A 25,794-nucleotide genomic window follows, 5' to 3' on the forward strand; every position below is an offset into this window, starting at 1 on the left:
ACCCGATGCCGGTGTTTATGTAGTTACATTGTGCACCCTGTGTTGCCCTATTATGTATTTTCTTTTATTTCCTTTTCATGTACTTAATGATCTGTTGAGCTGCTGGCAGAAAAATACTTCTACTGTACCTTGGTACACGTGGCAATAAACAAATGCAATCTAATTCCAATCCCAAATACCCCATTATAATCATTCCCGTTCCAATACCACTAATATTCAAACCGTAAATCCAACATCCAGATGCAGCTCGCGCTCTGGCCCTCGCGAGATCACAGCTGACGGCTGATCTGGCAGTTTGAGGATCGGGCAAACCCCAGAGAGCCGAGGCCGCAGAGAGACCCTGGGAGGAACCGCCTCTCCTCCGGAGGTAGAGCCCACCCCGGCCGGGCCGAAGCCTGATACACGCCAGCCGGAGTCGAGCGGGGTCGGGCCTGGCCCGGAGGGGGGGTTGCTGTTTGGCGGCCAGGGCGCCATGTCTGCTCGCGGCCGGCTCCCGGTGACGTGGCTCGGACCCCGGTGAAGAGATGGAGCCCGGAGAGCGAACAGGTGAGTCCGGGCTCGGTCCCCGCCCGCTCCGTACCGCGTCGTCCAGGGAGAGCAGCGTCTCCTCTTTCCCGGCCCCAGGGTGAGGGTCACTCCAGACCCATTTCCCCCGGGAGGCGCAGAAGAGGACCATTCAGTCCATGATGTGATGTCCCTGTGGGATACAGTATGCTCAGAGCCTGGGCCGCGCTAACTGACCCCCGCCCGCCCCGTGCATCAGCGGTTGACACCTTCCGAGTGGAGGTCCTAAATATGAAGCTGTGTTTACAAGCGTGCAATTCGACAAAATTTACATAAAGCTATTACAATATTGCACGCTTCCTGAAAAGCATTCCATACCGTGAATAAAATTGGCTCCAAAAATTACTGAGAGGAGAGACGTAGATCACGCATTTAATTTCCTTCCTGTGGAGCCCCATTAATAGTAGCACCGAGTGTTTTGGATGTGACCTCGCCATTAGAAGAGTCTGCGCAAACAAAACCATAACAAAGACATACAACATATTTTGGTGTTACACCTGAAGATATAGAGCGCAAAAGTAGGACACACTTGTGAAACCTAGTTAGACAGTGCTTCGAGATCTTTTGCGTATCTTTGAACAATGGATTTTGGGCAAGAGATATAAACAATTGTAAAGGTGCAAAGCAGATTCACCAGGGTGATAGCGAGGCCAAGGAGACATAGGCGAGATTTTTAACTGAAATTAGAAGATTGATAGCTGGTAGAGGATCTCCAGACTGTGATATGGTAAATAGTAATAATTTATCTTGTCACCAAGATGATAACAAGGGGACAGGTGACCTTGCAGAGGATCCGGGTTCAATTAATAATTGCTTATTGTCACAAGTAGGCTTCAATGAAGTTACTGTGAAAAGCCCCTCGTCTCCACTTTCCGGCGCCTGTTCGGTGAGGCCAGTACGGGAATTGAACCCGCGCTGCTGGCCTTGTTCTGCATTACAAGCCAGCTGTTCAGCCCACTGTGCTAAACCAGCCCCTTGATGGAGCTGGCCTTGGTCACTGTCTGTGGAGTTTGCACTTTCTTCCCGCGTCTGCATGGGTTTCCTCCAGGTACTTTGGTTTACTCCCACAGTCCAAAGATGTGCAGATTAGGTGGATTGGTCATTCTAAGTTGCCACTTAGTGTCCAGAGATATGCGGGTTAAGTGTGGTTAAGGGGTTGCAGGGATAGGGTAGAAGCCTGGTTAGGATGCTCTTCCAATGGGCCAATGGCCTCCTTCTGCACTGTAGAGATTCTATGATTCTTCATGATCTACATCTTGTGAGTGCTGCTGGGAAATATGTGTTTATGAATATTGGGTATAGGCTTACTTCCAAATTTTGTTGCAAATTTCATGAGTAGAATACAATGTATTTGGCATGTAGTTCCAGGTGCATTGTGTTTTATTGTAATATGTTGAACTAACCGGATTGGTCTTGGTTTTAAAAAAAATCATAAGTGTTTAACAGTAAAGCGAGAAAACTTCTTCACATGGAGAGGTCAATGGATAGAATTAATGTTTTGCTGGGCATATGGGGAAAGTCTACAAAATAGCTGGGAACTGAGATAAGATTATTAAGTTTTTTTTCACATGAATGTGCTGACTGGTCTTCCTCACCTGTACTTGTTATCTAAGTAAATTATTTGCTGATCTTACCTGGGGCAGCATTAAACTAATCACACTAAATTTATTTACAGTTGACCATGACCGGGAGAAGTCAAACTCGTTTCCTGCCGGCTACTGTTCAGCCGGCATTGGGAGGCAACGTTTATGTGTTTGCAAGTGGCACACCTTCAGAAAATGAACTTTCGGAAGAGGATGCAGAATGTTTTGAACTGAGACCAAGAGGAAAGAAAATACGAAGAACCACATCTAAAGATCGGTTGGATGATATTGTGTACCTGATCCGGGAAATTCAAGCGGGTGACACCTTGAATGCACTTGCTTTGCAGTACTGCTGTACTGTAAGTGATGATTTGAGTCATAACGTAACGGATTATTACAAAGAAGAGGTGGAAGGAATGGTAAAGAAAGCTATAGGCAGAAAATAGGATTGAAAATATAATACAGATGTGGAAGTAAAGGCACAGCACAATCTGGTATAAATAATATTCTATTAAATGAAGCAGTGTCAAACTGAGGGAAAGAGAAATAATAATAATAATCGCTTATTGTCACAAGTAGGCTTCAATGAAGTTATGGTGAAAAGTCCCAATAAAAATTGCAAGTACACAAAGGTTCTGTTGGAGAAAAAGTTTGAGTGGCTGTAAAATGTGGCTCATTTCTCTGTTGATGACTTCAACTACAGAGGTGAATGAGACTTGCAGACTTTACAGAATCTTTACAGTGCAGAAGGAGGTTATTCGGCCCTTCATGTCTGCACTGGTTCTCTGCAGGAGCATTCTGTCGAGTCCCACTCCCCTGTCTTTTCCCCTAACCTTGCACATACTTTTTTTTCAGATAGAAATCCAATTTCCTTTCAAGTATCTCAATTGAACCTCGACTCTCGGGGAAGTTATTTCCAGACTCCAACCGCACCCTTTGCCCATTATTTTAAATTTGTGCCCTCTAGTTCTTGATGTACTATTAACAGGGAACAGTTTCGCATTATTTACCCTATCCATCAGCCTCAGCATCTTGAATACCTCCATCAAATCTTCTCTCAGCCTTCTTTCCAAGAAAAACAGACCTAAGCGCTCCAATCTGTCCTCAATGCTACAGTTTATATGTGGAATCGTTCTTGTGAATCTCCTCCGTACTCCAATGCCTTCACATCCTTCCTCACGTAGGGTGTCCACAACTCCAGATGAAGCCAACTAGTGTCTTATACAAACCCAATATGACCTCCTTTCTCTTGTATTCTTTTTTTTTTTTTTAAATAATTTTTATTGAATTTTTCAAAATACAAACATTTTAACCCCCCCTACATTTACATTTAAATTATAACAACACAAAGTCAAACCCCCCTACTTAACAAGAAAGAGAAAAAGAATCCCCCCCCCCCCCCCCCCCCCTACCCGCGCATCCCCCCCCCCCCCCCCCCGCCGGCGAACCGACAGTCAGACCAACTTATCATTTCTAGCAGCGTCCTCGGGCAGGCCTTGCCCGTGCCACCGCCGCTACCGTACTTCCTTCGTCGTTTTCCCCCCTCCCCCCCCCCCCCTCCCCCCCTCCCGCCCTCCCCTCCCCTCCCGGGTTGCTGCTGTCATGGCCTCAGTTTCTATCTCTGATCCAAGAGGTCTAGGAAGGGTTGCCATCGCCTGGAAAACCCCTGCACCGACCCTCTCAGGGCGAATTTGATCCTTTCCAATTGGATAAAGTTTGCCATGTCGTTAACCAGGTGTTAACACTCGGAGGCCTTTCGTCCCTCCACTGAATCAGGATCCTCCTCCGAGCCACCAAGGACGCAAAGGCTAATATTCCAGCCTCCCTCGCCTCCTGTACCCCCGGTTCCACCCCAACCCCGAAGATCGCAAGTCCCCATCCTGGCTTGACCCTGGACCCCACCACTCTCGACACCGTCCCTGCCACCCCCTTCCAGAACTCCTCCAGTGCCGGACATGCCCAAAACATATGTGCATGATTCGCAGGGCTTCCCGAACATCTAATACACCTGTCTTCACCTCCGAAAAACCGACTCATCCTTGTCCCCGTCATGTGGGCTCTATGCAGTACCTTAAATTGAATGAGACTTAGTCGTGCACATGACGACGACGAGTTAACCCTCTCCAGGGCGTCTGCCCATGTCCCGTCCTCTATCTGTTCCCCCAGCTCTAACTCCCACTTATCTTTCAGCTCCTCTACTGGTACCTCCTCCACCTCCTGCATAATCTTATAGATGTCCGAGATCTTCCCCTCCCCGACCCAGACCCCTGATAGCACCCTATCACTCACCCCCCTGTCGGGGAGCGCGGGGAACCCCGCTACCTGTCGTCTGGCAAATGCCTTCACTTGGAGGTACCTGAACGTGTTCCCCGGGGGGAGCCCAAATTTCTCCTCCAGCTCTCCCAGGCTCGCAAACCTCCCCTCTATAAACAAGTCCCTCAGTTGTCTAATACCCGCCCTCTGCCAGCTCTGGAATCCCCCTCCTGTGTTTCCCGGCGCAAATCTGTGGTTCCCTCTTAGTGGTGCCCCTATCAGACCTCCCACTTCCCCCCTGTGTCGCCTCCACTGCCCCCAGATCTTGAGGGTGGCCGCCACCACCGGGCTCGTGGTATACCTCGTGGGAGGGAGCGGCCATGGTGCCGTTACCAGTGCCCCTAAGCTTATGTTGCCGCAGGACGCCCTCTCCATGCGCTTCCAGGCTGCCCCCTCCCCTTCCATCATCCACTTTCGTACCATCGATGTATTTGCCGCCCAGTAATATCCTGAAAGGTTGGGTAACGCCAGCCCTCCACTATCCCTACTCCGCTCCAAAAAGACCCTTCTAACTCTCGGGGTGCCATGTGCCCACACATACCCCATGATACTACTCGTTACCTTCTTGAAAAAGGCCCTGGGGAGGAAGATGGGCAGACACTGGAACAAAAACAAGAACCTCGGGAGGACCGTCATTTTAACTGACTGCACCCTCCCTGCTAGCGACAGCGGCACCATGTCCCACCTCTTAAACTCCTCCTCCATCTGCTCCACCAGTCTGGAAAAGTTCAACTTGTGTAGGGTCCCCCAGTTCTTTGCCACCTGCACCCCCAAATACCTAAAACTTTTAACTGCTCTTTTGAAGGGGAGCCTCCCAATTCCCTCCCCTTGGTCTCCCGGGTGTATTACAAAGACCTCACTTTTCCCCAGATTTAATTTATATCCCGAAAAGTCCCCGAACTCCGCTAGTATCCCCATTACCTCCGGCATTCCCCCCTCCGGGTCTGCCACATACAACAACAAATCATCCGCATAGAGCGAGACCCGATGTTCCTCCCCTCCCCTTGTCAGTCCTCTCCACCCCCCTGAACCCCTCAGTGCCATCGCCAACGGCTCAATCGCTAATGCAAAGAGTAAGGGAGATAGGGGACATCCCTGCCTGGTACCCTCGATGGAGCCCAAAATATTCTGACCTCCTCCCGTTTGTTACCACACTTGCCATCGGAGCTGAATAGAGCAGTTTTACCCACTTGATAAATCCCTCCCCAAACCCAAACCTTTCCAACGTCTCCCACAAGTATTCCCACTCCACCCTGTCAAATGCCTTCTCCGCGTCCAGCGCTACCACTATCTCCGCCTCCCCTTCCACTGCTGGCATCATAATCACATTTAACAATCTCCGAACATTTGTGTTAAGTTGGCGTCCCTTCACGAACCCCGTCTGGTCTTCATGGACTACCCCTGGCACACAGTCCTCTATCCTGGTTGCCAGGACCTTTGCTAACAGCTTGGCATCTACATTTAAGAGGGAGATAGGCCTGTAGGACCCGCACTGGACCGGGTCCTTGTCCCGCTTCAAAATCAAGGAGATCAGGGCCTGCGACATTGTTGGAGGCAGAACCCCCCCCTCGCGCGCCTCATTGAAGGCTCGCACCAGCACTGGACCCACCAAGTCCACAAATTTCCTGTAAAACTCCACCGGGAACCCATCCGGCCCCGGCGCCTTCCCCGCCTGCATCTGGCCTATCCCTTTAATTAGCTCCTGCAGCTCTATCGGCGCCCCCAACCCTTCCACCAGCTCCTCCTGTACCTTTGGGAACCCCAATTTGTCGAGAAAGTTCTTCATTCCCCCTCTCCTCTTCGGCGGTTCAGACCTATACAATTCCCTATAGAAGTCCCTAAAGACCCTATTCACCTCTTGCCCCTTCTGCACTACATCCCCACCCCTCTCTCTCACTCCCCCAATCTCTCTGGCTGCATCTCGCTTACGAAGCTGGTGTGCCAGCATCCTGCTCGCCTTTTCCCCGTACTCATACGCCGCACCCTGCGCCCTTCTCCACTGCATTTCCGCCTTCCTAGTGGTCAGTAGGTCGAACCTGGCCTGCAAGCTACGCCGCTCCCTTAATAGCCCCTCCTCTGGCGCCGCCGCATATTTCCTATCTACTTCTAGGAGCTCCCCCACCAGCCTCTCCCTTTCCTGCCTCTCCTTCCTCTCTCTGTGTGCCCTTATGGAGATCAGCTCTCCTCTAATCACTGCTTTCAAGGCCTCCCAGACCGTCCCCACCTGCACCTCACCTGTGTCATTCGTACCCAGATAGTTCTCAATGCCCGTTCTCACCCTTCTGCACACCTCTTCGTCCGCCAACAGCCCTACATCCAGGCGCCACAACGGGCGTTGGTCCCGCGCCTCCCCCATGTCCACGTCCACCCAATGTGGTGCATGGTCCGATATCGCAATGGCCGAGTACTCCGTGTCCTGCACTCTCGGTATCAGCCCCCTGTTCAATACGAAAAAATCGATCCTAGAGTACACTCTGTGGACGTGGGAGAAAAAAGAATACTCCCTCGCCCTAGGCCTACCAAATCTCCATGGGTCTACCCCTCCCATCTGCTCCATGAACCCCCTTAACACCTCTGCCGCTGCCGGCCTCCTATTCGTCCTGGAACTCGATCTATCCAGCCCAGGGTCTAACACCGTATTAAAGTCCCCTCCCATGATCAGGCCCCCTGCCTCCAGTCCCGGGATGAGGCCCAGCAGGCGCCTCATAAAACCCGCGTCGTCCCAGTTCGGGGCATACACATTTACCAGTACCACACTCTCTCCCTGCAGCCTACCCCTCACCATCACGTACCTGCCCTCCTTGTCTGCCACCACCTCTGCCGCCACAAACGACACTCTCTTTCCCACCAAAATCGCCACCCCCCGGTTCTTGATATCCAAGCCTGAGTGGAACACCTGTCCCACCCACCCCCTTCTCAGGCGGACCTGATCTGCTACCCTCAAATGAGTCTCCTGCAGCATTGCTACATCAGCCTTCAGTCCCTTCAGGTGTGAGAAGACCCTTGATCTTTTGACCGGCCCATTCAGCCCCCTTACGTTCCACGTGATCAATCGGGTCGCAGAGCGACCCGTCCCTACTCCCTGTCGATTAGCCATGTCTTGTCCCTTGCTCGCCCCGGGTCATCCCTTCTTTTCTGACCCGCTTCCCATAGCGATGGCCCCCCCCCCCCCCACCCCCCCCGGCTCTCCCCTTCTCGTCCCTGGTCTTTCTAGCAGCAACCCGGTGTCCCCCCCCAGTCCCCTCCCCTTCCCCCCCCCCCCCCCCCCCCCTGGCTAGGACCCCTCCTAGCCGCGATGTACCCCACATCGTACTCCCGAGAGTCAGCTGGTCTCCGCTGACCCGGCTGCTCCTGCCACATTCCGACTCCTCCCGGTTCACCCCATCTGCGCCCGTGAAAGATCCCCTTAAAACCCCCGAGAAAGACCCGCATAATCAACCCGCTCCCCCCCGTCCCGTCTCCCCAACTTAACGCTATAAATACAAATACCCAATGGCAACTAAATACATAAATACTTAACTACATACTTAAATAACAAAATAATTAACTAACTATCAACTAACCGCGTGCCCAACCATCACCCTCCATCAAACAGTATAAATAACCGCAGATAACCATAACCCGAAAAGAAAAAAAAGAACCAAAAAACCCCCCCAAGCACCCAAAGAAAAAGGGTAGGAGGGGTAAATAACTAAGGGAAATTGGAAACGGGAAAAAACACCCCGTAAGAAGCCAACGACCCACAATAGAGATTTCAACAGTACAAATATACAGAAACACCCAACAACTCGAAACCTTCAAAATATTCAGAAAAGTCAACCGTTCGAGAAAAAACACCCCAAACACTCCACGAAACTGTTACCCAGTTCCGACCTGGCCTGAAAAAGAAAAGGGCCACTTGCACAATCAAGAGTCCCCCGGCGGCTACGACCGCCGGTGCTCCCAGGTTTTAGTTCGTGTCCAACTTTTCCTCTTGTACAAAGGTCCAGGCCTCCTCTGGGGACTCGAAATAATGATGTTGGTCCTTGTAGGTGACCCACAAGCGCGCCGGTTGCAACATTCCAAATTTGATCTTTTTCGCGTGTAGCACCGCCTTTGTCCGGTTGTACCGGGCCCGCCGCTTTGCCACCTCCGCACTCCAGTCCTGGTACACCCTTACCGTCGAGTTCTGCCACTTGCTGCTTTTCTCCCTTTTAGCCCACCTCAGGACTTCTCTCGATCACTTAGCCGCTGGAACCGCACCAGCACCGCCCTCGGGGGCTCGTTTGCCCTAGGCCTCCTGGCCATGACCCGGTATGCCTCTTCCAATTCCAGGGGCGCCGGACCGGCCCCTTCCCCCATCAGGGAGCTCAACATCTCCGCCACATATCCCGGGAGATCCGACCCCTCCAGGCCTTCTTCCAGGCCCAGGATCCTCAAATTTTTCCTCCTCATCCGAGTGTCCAGCTCCTCGAAGCGGCTCTGCCACTTCGTGTGGAGTGCCTCGTGCGCCTCCACCTTTGCCCCGATGACTGTGGCCTCCTCCTCCCTCGCGGCCATCTCCTGCTGCAGATCTTTAATCGACGCCTCTTGGATCGCCTGGGCTCCCACCAACCTGGTGGCCGTCGCGTTCATGGACTCTAAGAGTTCCACTTTCATCTCCGTGAAAAAACGGAGGAGAGCGGCCTGCTGCTCCTCCGCCCATTTCTTCCACTCCTCCGGTGCACCGCCGGCCGCCATTTTGATTTTCTTCCCCCGCTTTTTTTGGGGAGCTGCTGCCGTTTTTCTTGCCGCTCCGCTCCGGGTACCGACCATAAAATCGGTCTAGTTCTCCTCAGGGGACCTTCCCCCACCGGGATTCGTTTTTTCAGCGCCGTTGGGGCCCTCCAATTGGCCCAAAAACACCTTTGTTGCAGGAGCTTCCAAATGTGCGGCTTAGCTAGTCATAGCCGCAACCGGAAGTCTTTCTCTTGTATTCTGTGCCCCATTAATGAAATCTAGTATACTGTACGGTTTAACTATTCTCTGAACATGCCATACCACCTTCAATGCCTTATGTACCTATAGATTGAGGTCCTATTGTTCCTGCAAATTGTACCATATTCTTTCTGCAAAAATGAATCACCTCACACTTTCTATACTTTGAACGTCATCTGCCACTAGTCATGAACATGAATATGTCCTTTTGAAGTTCAAGACTATCCTCATCACAATTGATAACACTCATCTTTGTATTATCTGCAAATTTTGAAACGATGCCCTGCACACCAGTCGTCTAGGTTATTAGTATGTATCAGGAAGAGCAAGGGTCCAACACTGATCCCTGGGGAACTCCAAACCTTCCTCCAATCTGACTTGTGTGGAAGTGCGGCAAGGAGTTCCAGTGTTGACTTTTGCAATGCAATTCTTGCTAAATATCACACATTCCAGTATATTGCTGGGATCACTACTGAAGTAATATGAGAATAAAAATAGACAAATAAAATCAGTCACCAATATTTATTTTTCCCAAAATAGATCAATGCTTTAAAATATGGGTACGGCTTTTTGTGCATCTGCTGCATTTTCTCTTGTTTCTTAAAAAAATCTTAAATGGAATAAAATGAAGAAGATTAAATGTCCCACGTCTTCCGGTCCCTGGATATTCAGAGACAGGATGTACTCTGGAAAATGTGCTACAGGATGACTTGGAAATCCCAGCACAAGGACTCCGTGGGAACCCAGGAAGTTTGTACTCTGTTCCTGGTAGCCTCCCAAAAAAAACTCTCTCCACTCTGCGTTAGAATCGGAGACTTTGGACAATTCTGACTTACTCATCTGGTTAGTTCCACAGAAACAGCTAGGCAGGAAAAAACTTAGTCTAACATCTAGGTAACTAGGGGTGACAGGGTGGCACAGTGGTCAGCACCGCTGCCTCACAGCGCCAGGGACCGGGGTTCAATTCCGACCTGAGGTGACTGTTTGGAGTTTGCACTTTCTCCCCATGTCTGCGTGAGTTTACTCCAGGTGCTCTGGTTTCCTCCCACAATCCAAAGACGTATGGTTTAGGTGGATTGGCCATGTTAAATGGTCCCTTAATATCCCAAAAATTAGGTAGAGTTAAGGGGATAGGGTGGGGGCGTGGGCCTAGGCAGGGTGTTATTTCCAAGGGTCAGTGCAGACTCGATGGGCTGAGTGGCCTCCTACACTGTAGAGATTCTGTTCTATTCTACACAATTGACCTGCCCCAACGACTCTTACTGACTGCCCCTCACCCCCGAATACCGTCCTGAACCCCCTGACTCCTTCGCTGATCCAGTCTGACTAGCCTCCTTGCTGCAGACCCAATCTGTCCAGCCGCCACCACCTGATTCCCCTAATTCTACCTGACTAACCCCCGAGCCACTTAGCCACTCACCAACCTGCCACCTCACCCAACTTTCCACCTCACTCACTGGCCCCTTTGTCCACCTGACCTCTTCACCCACGTGGGGTACACATTTCTCTCTCTAGCTTTTCAAAGCAAACAAGGCCATTTAAATTCTTTACTTGCCAGAAATTGGCTGTAAAAGGGCGTGTGGATTGTGTGTGGCTTTTCTGCGCTTGCTACTCCTTATGAGGTTTGTTGCACTGGCTCAGATGTAAAGAATCCTCCATCTGAAGATCCACTTTTTGTGTTGAATCAGTGTCGTAAATAGGATTTCGGATCCTGATCAGAAAATCTGGGCCAATATGTTTTAAATGATTTTTCTTTTACCTTTCAAAATGTTACTCATGCAGAAACAGACAATTCAAATGTTTCCGTTAGTAGCTTGGCACTATTAAATTTACGCAATCATAGATATATCCCCACAGAGGGACTCATCATAATTGATCGTCATTGCTAGTTCCACATCAACACCCAATGTAGTCATATTTCCCTGTTTTTTCCCCATAACCATTAGTCTCTTTTCTCCACAAGTATTCATCTGCTTCCCTCTTGGGTGTTAAAATAGCCTTGCCTTCAATTGTTGCTCGTTATGCTTTTACTTAATTGCTCTGTTTTAATAACCTTCGCTCTAGAGTTGCCAGGTATCTTTCTGATACCACCACGAGGTTCAAAGTCAAGTGCTGATCAATAACTCAATACACCAGTTAGTAAGTTTCCAATTAATACACATTTATTATACACACAGTCAATCACTACTCATGCATAAACTCTACTTACTAAACTATCACTGCTACTAAAGGCCTATACTTAACTTTCGAATGGCCCACCAGGTCAGAGGAACAATGGCCTTTGTCCAGTTCTGAATCTGCTGGCTTCAAACTGGTACGGAATAGTAGCTAGGAGCGTCTATCTCATAGCGTGCGTTGACTTGAGACTTACTTGGTTGATGCAGCTGCTAGGCAGGTCTCTCCTCGCTGAGAGCCACGGTCAAGAGTTCTTTGAGAGCTGCCAAGAGAGCGAACTGAACTTGGGGACGCTATCTTATAGGTCCCAGGGGTTTCGTGCCCTTTTGGGCCGACCCCGGACTTGGTCCCAATTAATTGGACCATGTCTCAATCGTCCTCATCGATTTTCTCCAATACTGGAGTTGTTCCCTGATCGTTGGGCGGGCCCTATGTGTCCGTTGGCCTGCCTTTGTCCTAGCTCCCACTGGTTCCGGGGAGTCTGTCTTGGTCCTGATTGTTTCAATGTTTCTGATTGTTTCTGGGGATCGCTCATTAGTATGTAGATGGCTATTGGTTTTGGTTCTGTCTGGGTTCTGCAAATCTTAATACACAGGAAATCTTGCACCTGCTTGTGTTCCCTTGTAGCTGGCCAATTTTCCCTACACTCTTTGCGGGCATCCATTTTGGAATCGGGACGTGGCCACCCCAGGTGGCTGCACAATAGTCACCTTTGGTGATATATTCCGTATTCTAATAATTTCTTGTATGCTTATTTATCTTCTCTTTTAATACTTCTAGCATAGTGTTACCATTATCGAGAGTACTATCACCACAAGGACCACAACCATTCCAGTGCACCAAGAAGTGAGCATTAAACATGCTTAGAGCATCACCCATTTCCTGATTGGAAAAAAATCTAATATTGAAGCCCTCTTATTGATCCACCAAGCAGGAAATGAACTTTGAAAATCCCTCCTTAACGTCATTTGGTAGATCACAGAAAGTCTGAGTTTTCCAAGTCTTTGATCATTTGCATATTTTCATCTTGGCTAGCATCCCAGTAAGTCTGAATTATACCTTTTGCATGTTACCAATTATTACGGGCCAGGTTTTAGAGAACCCCAAAGTGTATCATGGAGTTCACCTGACCCACAACTTTTAATAGCTTTTGATTATGGGGAGCACAAGGGCCTACTCTACAGGTGTGATGCAACAGAGATCGAAAGTACTTTTAAAACAAAACAATGGTTATTCTATGAATCCAGTTAACATTTTATAAACACACAGTAAACATCTTAGCAACTATCAACTCAAATACTTTCCCCAAAGAATACAGTACTCTATAAGTAACCCTTAATCTTTCCCAGCAATATCCATAAGACAAATACCCTCTTTAACAAAGACATCAGGTTTAAATTCTCTACTGAGAGCAGTTATCACTTTTAAATTAGCAAGTGATCTGAAGACATTCTTTTCATGCAGAGAGAGATTAAAATTACACCTTGTTTGGCTGGATGCAGTTCCAACTCTGAAAACGAAACTAAACACACACTGTAGCTGCCAGCTCAAAAATGAAAGTAAAAGCAGACGGACAGCCCAGCTGCACCCACACTCTGACATCACTGCAGCTATTTGATAAACACTCATTTCTTAAAGGTACTCTCACATGACACCAATATCCTTGCAGCTATTTGATAAATACTCATTTCTTAAAGGTACTCTCACATGACACCAATATCCTTGCAGCTATTTGATAAATACTCATTTTTTAAAGGTACATCCTATACAGCTATTTGATAAACACCCATTTCTTAAAGGCACTCTCACATGACACAAATATCCTTTCTATAACAGGGTACCCTAAACTATACGTTTATTGCACTCACCAATTTGTACATGTGCAGTATTACCTCCGCTTTTGGAGTTTGTACCTATATACATTTTCTTACGTTTTTTTTGGTTAATCATATTCCTGATCCAAATTTAGTTCCCAATGTGCAGTACTGCATTTGGCAAGTGTGTCCTGTGTGTACTTGTAATTCATTGTTGTTGGGTATGCATTTTAAATTAAAAACCAAAACTGCATCAAGAATGCAATGTTTGATGTGACAAAAGCAACACCTTTAAGGATACAATGATACTATTTTATAATGCTATTTAGTAAACGCTTTACAAGTTAGATTTTTCAAATCTCAACCAACATTAATTCATAACTTGAGTTAGTTGGGTGTATAGCATGTATTTGTATTCTAGTAAATATCACAGTCCCACCATCCCAAGAATCAGCCAGGTAAACCTTCGCTGCACTCCCTCCATAGCCACAACATTCTTCATCAGATAAGGACACCAAAACTGCACACAATACTCCAGGTGTGGCTGCATTAATGCCCTGTACAATTGCAGTAAAACACCCCTATTCCTATACTCAAATCTTCGCTATGAAGGCCAAAATACCATTTGCCTTCTTTACTGCCTGCTATACATGCGCGCTTACTTCCTGTGTCTTTTGCCCGAGGACACCAAGGTCTTGCTGAGTGTCCATCTCTCTCAATTTACACTCATTCAAAAAATAATCTGACTTCCTATTTTTGCTACCAAACTGGATAACCTCACATTTATCTGCCATGCATATCACCCACTCACTCAGCCTGTCCAAATCCCGCTGAAACATCCTTGCATTCTGCTCACCACTCACCCAACTTAATATCATCTGCAAATTTGGAGAAAATACATTTAGTTCCCTTGTCCAAATCATTGATGTATAAGGTGAACAGTTGGGTTCATAACACAACTCCCTGCGATACCCTATCACTTCCTGCCAATTGGAAAACAACTTGTAAAATATACTTGTAAAAATTACACTTGTAAAAATTATTACAATTTGTTTTTATACTGGCTAGTTTACTCTCATTCTGACTTTTTCTCTTTTCATCAGGTTTTGGTGGCCCTTCAGTTTCTTGCACACTCAATCCTCAGACTTACTACTATTTGGAACATTATAAGTGTCCTCCCTTAATCTATCATTAAACTCCTTAGTGAGCCATGGATCGATCTTTCTTGCTGATTTTCTGTTATTCCAAGGAGCATACTTTTGTTGAAAATTTTGGATTGTTTCTTTTAAATGTTACCCAATGTTTACTTACTGCCATACATTTAGTCTGTTTACGCAATCAACCTTAGTCAGCTCTCCCTTCATACCTATGTAATTGGTTTTGTTTAAATTTAAGGTTCTTGGTTGTGATTGAAGTATGTTGTTTCAAACTTAATATCTAATTCAATTGTATTACCATCACTTTTTCCCAATGGATCTTTTACCATGACATTACTAATTAGCCCTGCTACATTGAACAATATTAGATCTAAAATAGCTTCATCTCCATTTGGTTCCACAACATATTACTCCAGGAATTTGCCAATTTGAATGGTTCAGTTTATATGGCGTTTAATGACCCCTCACAATTATTACATTTGTTGTTCCAAACTCCCAATAATTTCTTGTTTAATATTCTGTCTGGCGGTATCACTACTCATTTTCTGACACTTGTTATTCCTAGTGTCTACCCAGACTGATTCTACTTCCTGATATTCTTAGTCAAGATTCTTCCCTCTAATGTCCTTATGTCATCCTTTATTATCAGGGCTACCTCTCAAATTTTCCATTCAGCTTGTTTTTTTGAAATGTGTACCCTGGAATATTTATTTCCTAATTTTGGTTACCTTTTAACAATGTCTCAGTAATAACGATTAGATTTAAACCATTTACCTCTATTTGTGCATTTGTCTTCAATATGGATGCTCTATGCACTCGGATAAAATTGACTTAAATTTCATTTTTTATTTATTATTCCCTGCATGGACCTTACTCTCTGAAGCACTATTACTGTTAAATTTTCTGTCCCTTCCTGTGCCACTCACCTTATCTTTACTCACATGGATATACTTTCCTATTGCTTGAACGTTTATCTTTGGATTTCTCCCTTCACCTGTACCTTCTGCTCTGAGCATATTTGCTCATGCACTGTTATGTTTGTATGCTTTGTCCCTTCCTGTCACACTCTGGTTATCATTACACATGTCACTACCCTGCACTATTACCTTGTTAGATTGGATTGGATTGTTTTTGTTTATTGTCACATGTACCAAGATACAGTGAAAAATATTGTTCTGCGTACAGTTCAGACACATCATTCCATAAATGAAAAGAAAAAACATAGGGAAAACATAAAATACACAATGTAAATACATAGGCACAGGCATCGGGTGAAAAATACAGGAGTGTAGCACGACTCAGTGGAAAAGATGTGTGAAGAGATCAGATCAGACAATAAGAGGGTCACTTAGGAGTCTGGTAACAATGGGAAATAAGCGGTTTTTGAATCTGCTAATGGATGCTCTCAGACTTTTGTATCTCCTGCCCGATGGAAGAAGTTGGAAGAGTGAATAAGTCGGGTGGGAGGGGTCTTTGATTATGCTGCCTGCTCCCTCAAGGCAACGAGAGGTATAGACAGAGTCAATGGATGGGAGGCGGGTTTGTGTGATGGACTGGGCGGTGTTCACGACGCTGTACTTTCTTACGGTCTTGGGCCGAGCAGTTACCATACCAGGCTGTGATGCAGCCAGTCAGGATGTTTTCTATGGTGCATCTGTGAAGTTGGCAAGAGTCAATGTGGACATGTTGAATTTCTTTAGTTTCCTGATAAAATATTGACACTGTTTTGCCCACTTGGTTGTAATGTCGATGTGGGTGGACCAGGACAGATTGTTGGTGATGTGCACACCTAGGAATTTGAAGCTGTAGGCCATCTCCACCTCAGCTCCGTTGATGCAGACGGGGTGTTTACGATACTTTGCTTCCTGAAGTCAATGACCAGCTCTTTGATTTTGCTGATATTGAGGGAGAGATTGTTGTCGTTACACTACTCAACCAGGTTCTCTATCTCACTCGTTGTTCGGTATCTGACCCACTACGGTCTTGTCGTCAGCAAACCTGTAGATGGAGTTGAAGCCAAATTTTGCCACGCAGAGTTGTATGTATAGGGAATATAGCAGGGGAATGAGTACGGAGCCTTGGGAGCCCCCGTATTGAGGACTATCGTGAAGGACGTGCTGTTGTTTATCCTTACTAATTGTGGTCTATGGCTCAGAAAGTCAAGGATCCAGTTGCAGAGTGAGGAGCCAAGTCCTAGGTTTTGGAGCTTTGATATGAGCTTGGCTGGGATTGTGGTGTTGAAGGCAGAGCTGTAGTCAATAATTAGGAGTCTGATGTAGAATTCCTTGGTGTCGAGATGCTCAAAGGATGAGTGAAGGGTCAGGGAGATGGCATCTGCTGTGGACCGGCTGTGGCTATGTGTGAATTGCAGTGGGTCTTGTCATTCTGGAAGTATGGAATTCATATGCCTCATGACCAATCTCTCGAAACACTTCATTATGATCGATGTCAAGGCCATCTGGAAATTAATGGTTGAGGTACGTTGCCTGGTTCTTCTTTGGCACCGGTTTGATGGTGGTCTTCTTGAACCTTGGAAGATGTCCGCGAACACGTCTGCCAGCTGGTCTGCTCAAGATCTGAGTGCATGAGAAGGGACCACGTCACCTTCCGAGTGTTCACTTTCAAGAAAGCCTATCTGACTTTGGAAGTTGTGACGGTTGGTTTGGATGTGTCCGGGGCTAGTGGGGCAGTTGACAGCGGTTTGATGCTTTCCTGCTCGAACCAATGGAATGCATTGAGTTCATCGGAGAAGGGTGCGCTGCTGCCGGATATTCTGTTCAGCTTCACTTTGTAGCCTGTTATGTTTTTAAGCCTTGCCACAACAGACGAGAGTCCGTGATGTTAGTCTGTGACTCTAGCTTGGTCTGATATTGCCTTTTGGCATTCCTGATGACTTTGTGAAGTTCGTACCTGGATTTCGTGTATAGGTCAAGGTCGCCTGACGGTCGCCTGACTTGAACCCCTCAGACCTGGCCTTCAGTAGTGAGTGAATCTCCCAATTAAACCATGGTTTCCGGTTGGGGAACATACGTACTATTTTCTTTGGCACGCAGTCATCTACACATTAGCTGATAAGGTCTGTGATGGTGATGGTGCTTTCCCTTTAACTTTGCAAATCTCCTCTGATATGAACCCATTCCCCACTGCCGACTGTTTAGTTTAAAGCCCTCACTGCAGCCCTAGTTATTTAAGTCACTGGGACATCAGTCACAGCATTCTTCAGGTAAAGACAATCCCAATGGTACAGCTCCCAGTTCTAGTCTCAGTGCCCCGTGAATTGAAATCCATTTCTCCCAAACCAATCTTTGATCCACGCATTCACTTCTCTGATCTTATTTAACCTATTCCAATTTGCTCTTAGCTCAGAATATTTAATTAGTGCACAGTGATAACTACTGAAGTTTGTTCCTGTGTCTGTATGTAAATCTAACCAGTTCTGATTAAAAACTACTGTTGTGGTGAATTGTGGGGATACATGCTATAATTGGAACCTGATTTGTTGGCTTGCATTCCAAGAAATTATTATCTTCAATGATTAGGCTACATAAGTCAAACAAAATTCTAACTCTTCTGTCAAATGTTTATAAATGTACATATATAATTCGCTGGCATCCTCTTCATTATTGTTGATTGTTCAAGATGACAGTACAACACAGCTTGCAAATATTTATATAGCACTTATAACGTAATAAAAGACCCCAAGAAACTTCAGATTATCAGACAAAAAATCCACATTGAGGCAAACAAGCAGAAATTATGCAGGAGACCAAACACTTGGTTAAGTAGGAAGTTTTCAAACAGTGGCTTGATGGAGAACTGGTCCACTATACCCAGATGCCTCTCAGAATTCCTTATTACGTTACTTGATAATATGCTATTCTGTCTCCTCACACTCCTAATTCAGTTATTACTCCTATAGTCCCACCCCTCCCCCAAATCCTTACAATTGAAAAATCCCACCCCCAACAAACCATGCTGTCTCATACAAAAACACAAAAAGAAATAGGAGCAGGAGTGGACCATATGGTCACTTGGGCTTGCCCTGCCATTCAATACGATCATGACTGACCTGGGACTTCAACTCCATTTCCCACCTGCCCCCCATATCCCTTAAATTCCTGAGAGACCAAAAATCTGTCTATCCCAGCCTTAAAATGTATTCAGTGATGGAACATCCGTAACCAATGAGGGAATTCCATAAATTCACAACCCTTTGAATGAACTAATTTCTCCTTGTCTCAATTCTAAATGATTAGTCCCTTATCCTGAGAATGCTCCCATGTTTTAGACTTCCCCGATCATTGAAAACAATCTCCATGTCTACCCTATCAAGCCCCTTCAGAATTTTGTAGGTTTCAATGAGATCACCTCTCATTCTTCTAAAGTCAAGAGAATTTAAGCCTAATTTACTCAGCCTCTCATCAAAGGACAACACCCTTTTCCCAAAAAACAATTTAGTGAACCTTTACTGTGCAACTTCCAATTCAAGTATATCCTTTGTTAAATGTGGGCGACCAAAATTGCTCACAGTATTCCAGATGTGGTCTCACCAAATCCTGTGCGATTGTAATAAGACTTCTTTATTCTTGCACTCCAATCCCTTTGCAGCCAACATGCCATTTCCTTTCCTAATTGCTTCCTGGATCTGCATGCTAACTTTCTGCATTCCTTGTACAAACACACCCAGTGTTTTTAAACATAAGTAAATAACCTCCCTACTTTATACTCCATCTGCCATCTTGTTGCCAACTCTCTTAACCTGCCTACAGCTCTTTGCAGTCTCTGTGTCCTCCCCACAGCTTACCTTCCCATCTAGCTTGGTGTCATCAAACTACTTTGATACATTACTCTTTGTCTCTTCATCTAAGTCATTAATATAGTTTGTAAATAGCTGAGGCGCCAACACTGATTCTTGTGAAACTCTGCTATTCACTGCCTGCGAACTTGAAAAAGCCCAGTTTATACTACTCTTGGTTTCTGTCCATTAACCAATCCTGTATCCAAAACCAATATTTTTAATGTCCCCTTGTTTTTATCTCCAGCGTTACACAGTGCTGTGCCCTAGAGATTGATCTTCAATTTCTGGAAACTTCAGGCCAATCCTGGTGATCCTATTTAAGAACACATCTTCCTCTGCACAGAGGTCCTGTAGTTGGACTTGAACTCAGAGCTTCTGGTTCAGATGTTTGGATGCTATATCCACAATTTTCATCCCATCTACCACAACCTAGTCTTACAATAGAACCATATCCTCGTCTGACTGTGGGCAGTGCCACTGTTTCTACCGGAGATTTCTAATCTTAAAACAAATATACAAATTGACTTATTTTGAGTCCATTCTGGACAAATAGAAATACAGTTCCAAAAATGCAACAGGCCATCACAGTCAAAACAGTTAAATATATTTTTATTTTTCCATTGATAGTACAGAGTAGCAGAGTCTAAGATTATAATCTGAATCCTGAGGAGCAGGAAAATGGTGGAAGGTCAAAATAGAGGCACACAAATCTCACCACCTTCAGCAAAATCAAAGTGAGTCATCAAGAATTTTAAAAAATGATGTGATACTTTTGGCAGGAACAACTCATATTTGCTGTCTCAAATTGTTCAGAGGATTTTGATTTTGCCACTATCTAATACATTTAATAGTGAAGTGCAGTTGCTTAGTTCAGATTGAAAGACTTTGAGTCATCCCCTACTGATGTTGAAGAGACATGGGTGAATAGCTTTTTGAAATAATAAAATGGGCATACTGTCCCTGGAATGACTTGTTACTAAATATTTACATTTAATTTTCAGGTTGCAGATATCAAGAGGGTTAATAATCTTATCAACGACCAGGACTTTTTTGCTCTCAGATCTGTCAAGATTCCTGTGAAAAAGATCACTTTACTAGGCGAGACACACAGTCCAGCCAAATCAAGACTAGTCCCACATCCTATCTTGGAATCTAATGCACAGTTTCAGGAATCTAATACTGGCGTAGATTCCTCGTCTTCAAATGAAAATGCTGATAATTTTCTCCGAGAGGTTGATAAAGACATAGAAAGGATAGTGAAATCAAATGACACCACTAGGGAGCACTTAAATGAGGTTGTTTCAGCTTTATCTACAAAGCCATTTTATCAAGCAACAGATCGGAAAATCTTGCCACGAAAAGATCCCCATTATGGAGCTGACTGGGGCATACGCTGGTGGAATGCAGTGATGATAATGTTAGTAGTTGGAATTGTTACACCTGTGTTTTATCTACTCTACTATGAAGTCCTGGTAAAAGTTGAGACAAGCCATCATTCTACTGTGGAATCTACAAACCTACCTGTTACTCAGCCTGCACAGCAAGAACCAAAGTATAGCTATGAAATTAATCCCATGAAAAGGACTAAAATGGCCTCAAAGGAAGCCCTTGAGCATGTGAACTCAAAAGCTCACATGACTGTCACCTGACCACAACCATCCAGTGCACAAAGTTGTGTTCAGGGCAAATGTAAAAGGGCCAAGTTCAATGGCTTCTAGCTGTAATTGAGAGGAACTGGGGAAGTTGCATCATGCTATAAATGTTCATACATTCAACAAACAAGAACAATGTTTTGCAAAATAATTGCTAAGACTTGCCTTCCAATTTTCTGGGACATGGTAACATTAAAAATGACACTGAATTTAATGAATTTAAAGCAACTAGAATTTGTGCCTTAGTCAATTGATAATATATAGCATTAATAATTGAACTTTGGTTAATATTGTAGTTCTAAACAGCAGCTTTGTGTAATTCTTTAACCAGTGTCTTCCTTTAAATAACTACCTGATCAAGGTTTCTCCTGTGTTCCAGCTATTTTCGGCATTGCAACAGTTTGTGTTTAAGGATTCTATAACATTTTAATATGTAATTAAAAATGTTAAAATTTAAAACCAATGTCAAAAATATGCATTAAGCATTATCAATCTTGCCTGTTTTTTTTAAAACCAGCATTAATTACTCCTGATTACAGCTTTCCTGCAAGTGCAGAAATAGTAACACATTCCAAATGTCACAAAATAACATGTTGTCTTAATCTTATCTGTTCATATAAAGGAATTTTGTTACCTGAAAATTAATAGTTTAATATAAAAATGTATTTATTGACCATAGTTGAGAACATGCAGATATTTTGTTTGTTTTGAGCTGTTGAAAGTTAGTGTTATATGAAACGGTTATTGATTCTATAGATCAAAGCTGGAGGTCTTTTATTTACATAATTGTAAAGGAAAGAACCTAAATTGCTGATTTTACATATCAAAATGTGGCTGTTGAATGAAATTCCAGCATTTACATCGATGATATTTTCTTAAAGCTTTGTAATAGAATTGTATTCTTTAAGAATTTATCATAACTTTTAAAATAAAAATTGAACCCCTTTTATGCACAATGCATTTCTCATTTATATTTAGCTTGAAATAAACATCAGTGAGTCAGGAAATGAATCCCAACATTCCTGACATTGGGACCATCCTCATTAGTACCCTCTATTGTTGACCTGGCTTATTCGCAGTGGCGGTGGGAGGACACCTAATTTTCAATGTAGGAGGGAACATTTCTCACCTCTCAACTGGAGGGTTGTGCTCAAGCTTAACTGCAAACTGCTCGAGCCAAATAAATGGAGGAAGATGGGAAAGATTTTAAAATGTCTCTGTCAGGGATTCAAAGCCTGAATGAACTGCACTTTCATCCATCTGGAGGGCAATGCAATTAAACTCACTTTGTATGTCTCCAGTGATACAGCAAGCCCCAACAGAGCCAGACAAAGATAATTAAGCTTTTAAACAGTTAATTGTTCCACCCCGTGCAAGATAATAATGGAAAGCTCCCATTATAAACAGTAACCTAGTATAAGAAAATGCCTATTTTCAATGTGAGTGGAGGTTCTGCTAGTCTTCTCCTATCAGCTAAACTTTACAAAAACAGCAAACTCTCCAGAATTTGCATCCATAGTATGCTTCTCAACTATACCTTCACTATGAAAGTCATTCCAAACGAAAACAATTATATCATGAGCTTCAAAGATCAGTAAAATCAGTTCTAAATGTGTTTTTGTTTAGACCATCTGTACCACCAAAAGGTGTAAAATTGTTATATATTCTACAGTATGCTTTCCTTCTGAAATATATATTTTCTACGTTTAAAAAATGTAGCTGTAGTGATCTCTGTAGGTGCATGTACACAAGGGGTTAATCGGTAAATTGCAGCACCACATGATCACTAGAGGGCTGGACCAACAGGGGTATAAAAAGCAGCCACACGGGGTCTCTCGCTCTCTCTCTCGTGGGTGTACTGTGAACAGGGAAACATCAGACTAGTTTAGATAGTTAGTGGAGTTACGTTTAGTTATTGTTGTTAAATCTTGTTAACCTCATCCCTAGTTTCCATGTTAAGGTAAAGAACTCATGCCCTTTTTGTCATAGTTACTCAATAAATCTTTGTTGATACTGGTCGAGTTCGAGTCTTCTTCAGCAAGATTCAGAGGACCTCACCATCAACCAAGGATTGAGTAACACGTGTTATCGACCACGCAGGTAACACCACATGGTATCAAGGAGTGTTGGCCTTAACAACAAAAAAACAGAAACTAGCTAGATTAGGTTCGACAATAAAAAAACAAAAAAAAGAAGACAAGAAAAAAATTTGGATAAGATATTCGGCCGAGGAAGGCATCGCAACATTCGGATCTCTCGGGCACAATCTCTGGTAATCTCCAGTATAATTGGAAGATTTTCCTACAACAATTTAACCTGTTTCTGGAAATTAAGGACATGACCGCTGTGCCAGGTTCCAAAAAAATTGCATACCTCTTAACTGCGGCAGGGAAACCGGCCATGGAGATATATAATTAATTTACTTCCGCGGAAGGGGAGGGTCAAGGATAAGTGGGGTGTAATTATAAAAAAATTCGACACCCACTGTAATTCGGAGATTAATGAGACAGTTGAACGCTTTAAATTCACCAGGTGTATACAAAGACCAGGAGAATCATTCAGCAGTTTTATCACTGACTTAAAGCTGCTGGCCCAATCCTGTAATTATAAGAACCTCCATGACTCCCTCATCAGAGACCAAATTGTCAGTGGCATCTCTGATGAGGGACTCAAAATTTCTTCTGAAGCACAAATACCGTACTCCTGAAATGGCCAGACAACAATGCTCTGCTCACAAAATCACTGAAGCACAATATCAACAAATTACTCACCGGGACCAAGGCCTCCACCACGAGGTTGGATCTATCAAAATGGTGGCCCAGGCTTCTAGAAGGCGCTCCTCCACCGGCAATCCCGCGCGTGCGAATCTGGCAGTGACCCACACACATGCGCAGTTTGCACGGAGACTGGAACCAGCTGACAAGGCTACTGCACATGAGCGAGCGTGGCAGGACAACATCATGACGTGTCATAACTGCGAAAACGCCCACTTAAAGGGGCAATGTCCAGCTTTTGGCAAACAGTGCATGAGGTGTGGAAGATACAATCACTATGCATTCAAATGTCGAGCTGTGCTACATATGACTTCCACAGGACAAAAACTAAGGCCCTGCAATGTGGAAGCTATGGACCGCAAACCAATATACAGTGATTACCTGTCAGAAGATGATGACCTTGCCTGTGATAACTCATACGTCGTGGACACGGTTACAGTAACTGAGGTGCCTTATGTCATCACGCCTCATCCAAAATCCCTGAGAGTAAACAACCAGTGTTTTAAACTCTCCAAACACAAAATTCTTTCCCCAATGACAGAATGAAGCCCAAGCTTCCACTCCACTTCACTCCTCAGTTAAAGATCACTGCCGCAGCACCCTGGAACATGCAGTTTGCAACACCCAAAGAGGAGAGCACAGTGACAAATCCATAGCAAAAGATTTGTTCATTGACGATGAATACTCAGGAGATGAGTTCCTCATTAGACAAATAGAGCACCATGACACATCCTCGGCAAGAAATGATGATTTGCTCGCTGACGAATGCCACTCAGCCATGGATCAGTTCTCCGGATCTGATGGTCATTGCAGCAGCAACATGGGTGCCAAGTTCAACACGAGTCTCATGGTGGGGGAATCATGGTACCATGACGACATGGCAGCTCGTCGACATAATGGATGACAGCCACATGTCACATATCTTAGAAGAAGGCGATGCCACGCAGAGAACACAGATCGACTCCACTGAGGGAGTGATACCAGCCTCCATAGTGAGCTCGTTGACAGGCTCCAGAATGGACGCATTCAAAGACTCTGGAACGACAGCCATGAACGAGGAAGACTATGATGGTCTATCTGCCTTATATGAGCAGCCAGCAGCAGACATTAAATGTCAACCCACTATCGATAAAAACAGTGACAAAGTGATCACACTAGGCAGACAAGGTGTGCAAGATCACAGCGAGAATGACAGATCTCGGCTCGCATGCACAGATACGCTCATCGGAAAATTGGCTACAAAAAAGGACATTGACTCGTACACCTTTGAGTATGACTCAAATAATAACCATGGTACAGTCAGTGACCAAAACCGCAACAACAACAGATCTCGTGATTTTGTGTCTGCGCCGCAGCAATCAACCAACCCAGCTTGCAAAGAAGATGACTTACGGAGTCAATACTACAAGCACAAAAGAAAGTCCAGTACTGACAGCAAACTCCCTCGACCATTCCGATATCTCGTGATGTGCTCACATACACACATAAACACTGACGGTGTTCACCACGAAATGACAACATCAACACTGCCACCTCAACGACAGGAGAAGAAATCAACCCACCTGATCAAATTCATACAGTCTGGACTCACAAAGTTTTTTGTTAAGATTGGACATTTTAAACATTGATTGACTTTGTACAGTCATCATTACCATCACACACAGTAAACGGTGTTAGTTGTTTTATCTGTCCCCAGTTGACTGAATTCATTATGTTTGTTCAATTTTCTTTACACCACACAGAAAATCTGTAACACACGGAAAAGGGGGGGATGTAGTGATCACTGTAGGTGCATGTACACATGGGGTTAATGGGTAAATAGCAGCTCCACATGATCACTAGAGGGCTGGACCAACAGGGGTATAAAAAGCAGCCACAAGGGGTCTCTCTCGCTCTCTCGTGGGTGTATTGTGAACAGGGTAATATCAGACTAGTTTAGATAGCTAGCGGAGTTACGTTTAGTTATTGTTAAATCCTGTTAACCTTATCCCTAGTTACCAAGTTAAGG

At 44.9% G+C, this 25,794-nt stretch overlaps 1 protein-coding gene across 2 annotated transcripts; it reads left to right on the forward strand.

The window, feature by feature from the left end:
* The first annotated feature begins 369 nt into the window (after positions 1–369).
* On the forward strand, positions 370–21,965 carry lysmd3 (LysM, putative peptidoglycan-binding, domain containing 3). 2 transcript variants are annotated; one of them, XM_038805285.1, is made up of 3 exons: positions 370–546; positions 2,240–2,566; positions 20,362–21,965. In XM_038805285.1, the coding sequence occupies exons 2-3, from the start codon at positions 2,246–2,248 to the stop codon at positions 21,007–21,009; spliced, it is 969 nt and encodes a 322-aa protein (XP_038661213.1). In that variant the 5' UTR covers positions 370–546; positions 2,240–2,245; the 3' UTR covers positions 21,010–21,965. The 2 variants fall into 2 exon arrangements, with proteins under 2 accessions (XP_038661213.1, XP_038661214.1); XM_038805286.1 differs by having other exon boundaries at positions 2,240–2,506.
* The last annotated feature ends 3,829 nt before the right edge of the window (positions 21,966–25,794 follow it).

The sequence above is a fragment of the Scyliorhinus canicula genome, chromosome 8 (assembly GCF_902713615.1).
Source record: "Scyliorhinus canicula chromosome 8, sScyCan1.1, whole genome shotgun sequence".
In the NCBI taxonomy this organism is placed as follows: Eukaryota; Metazoa; Chordata; class Chondrichthyes; order Carcharhiniformes; family Scyliorhinidae; genus Scyliorhinus; species Scyliorhinus canicula.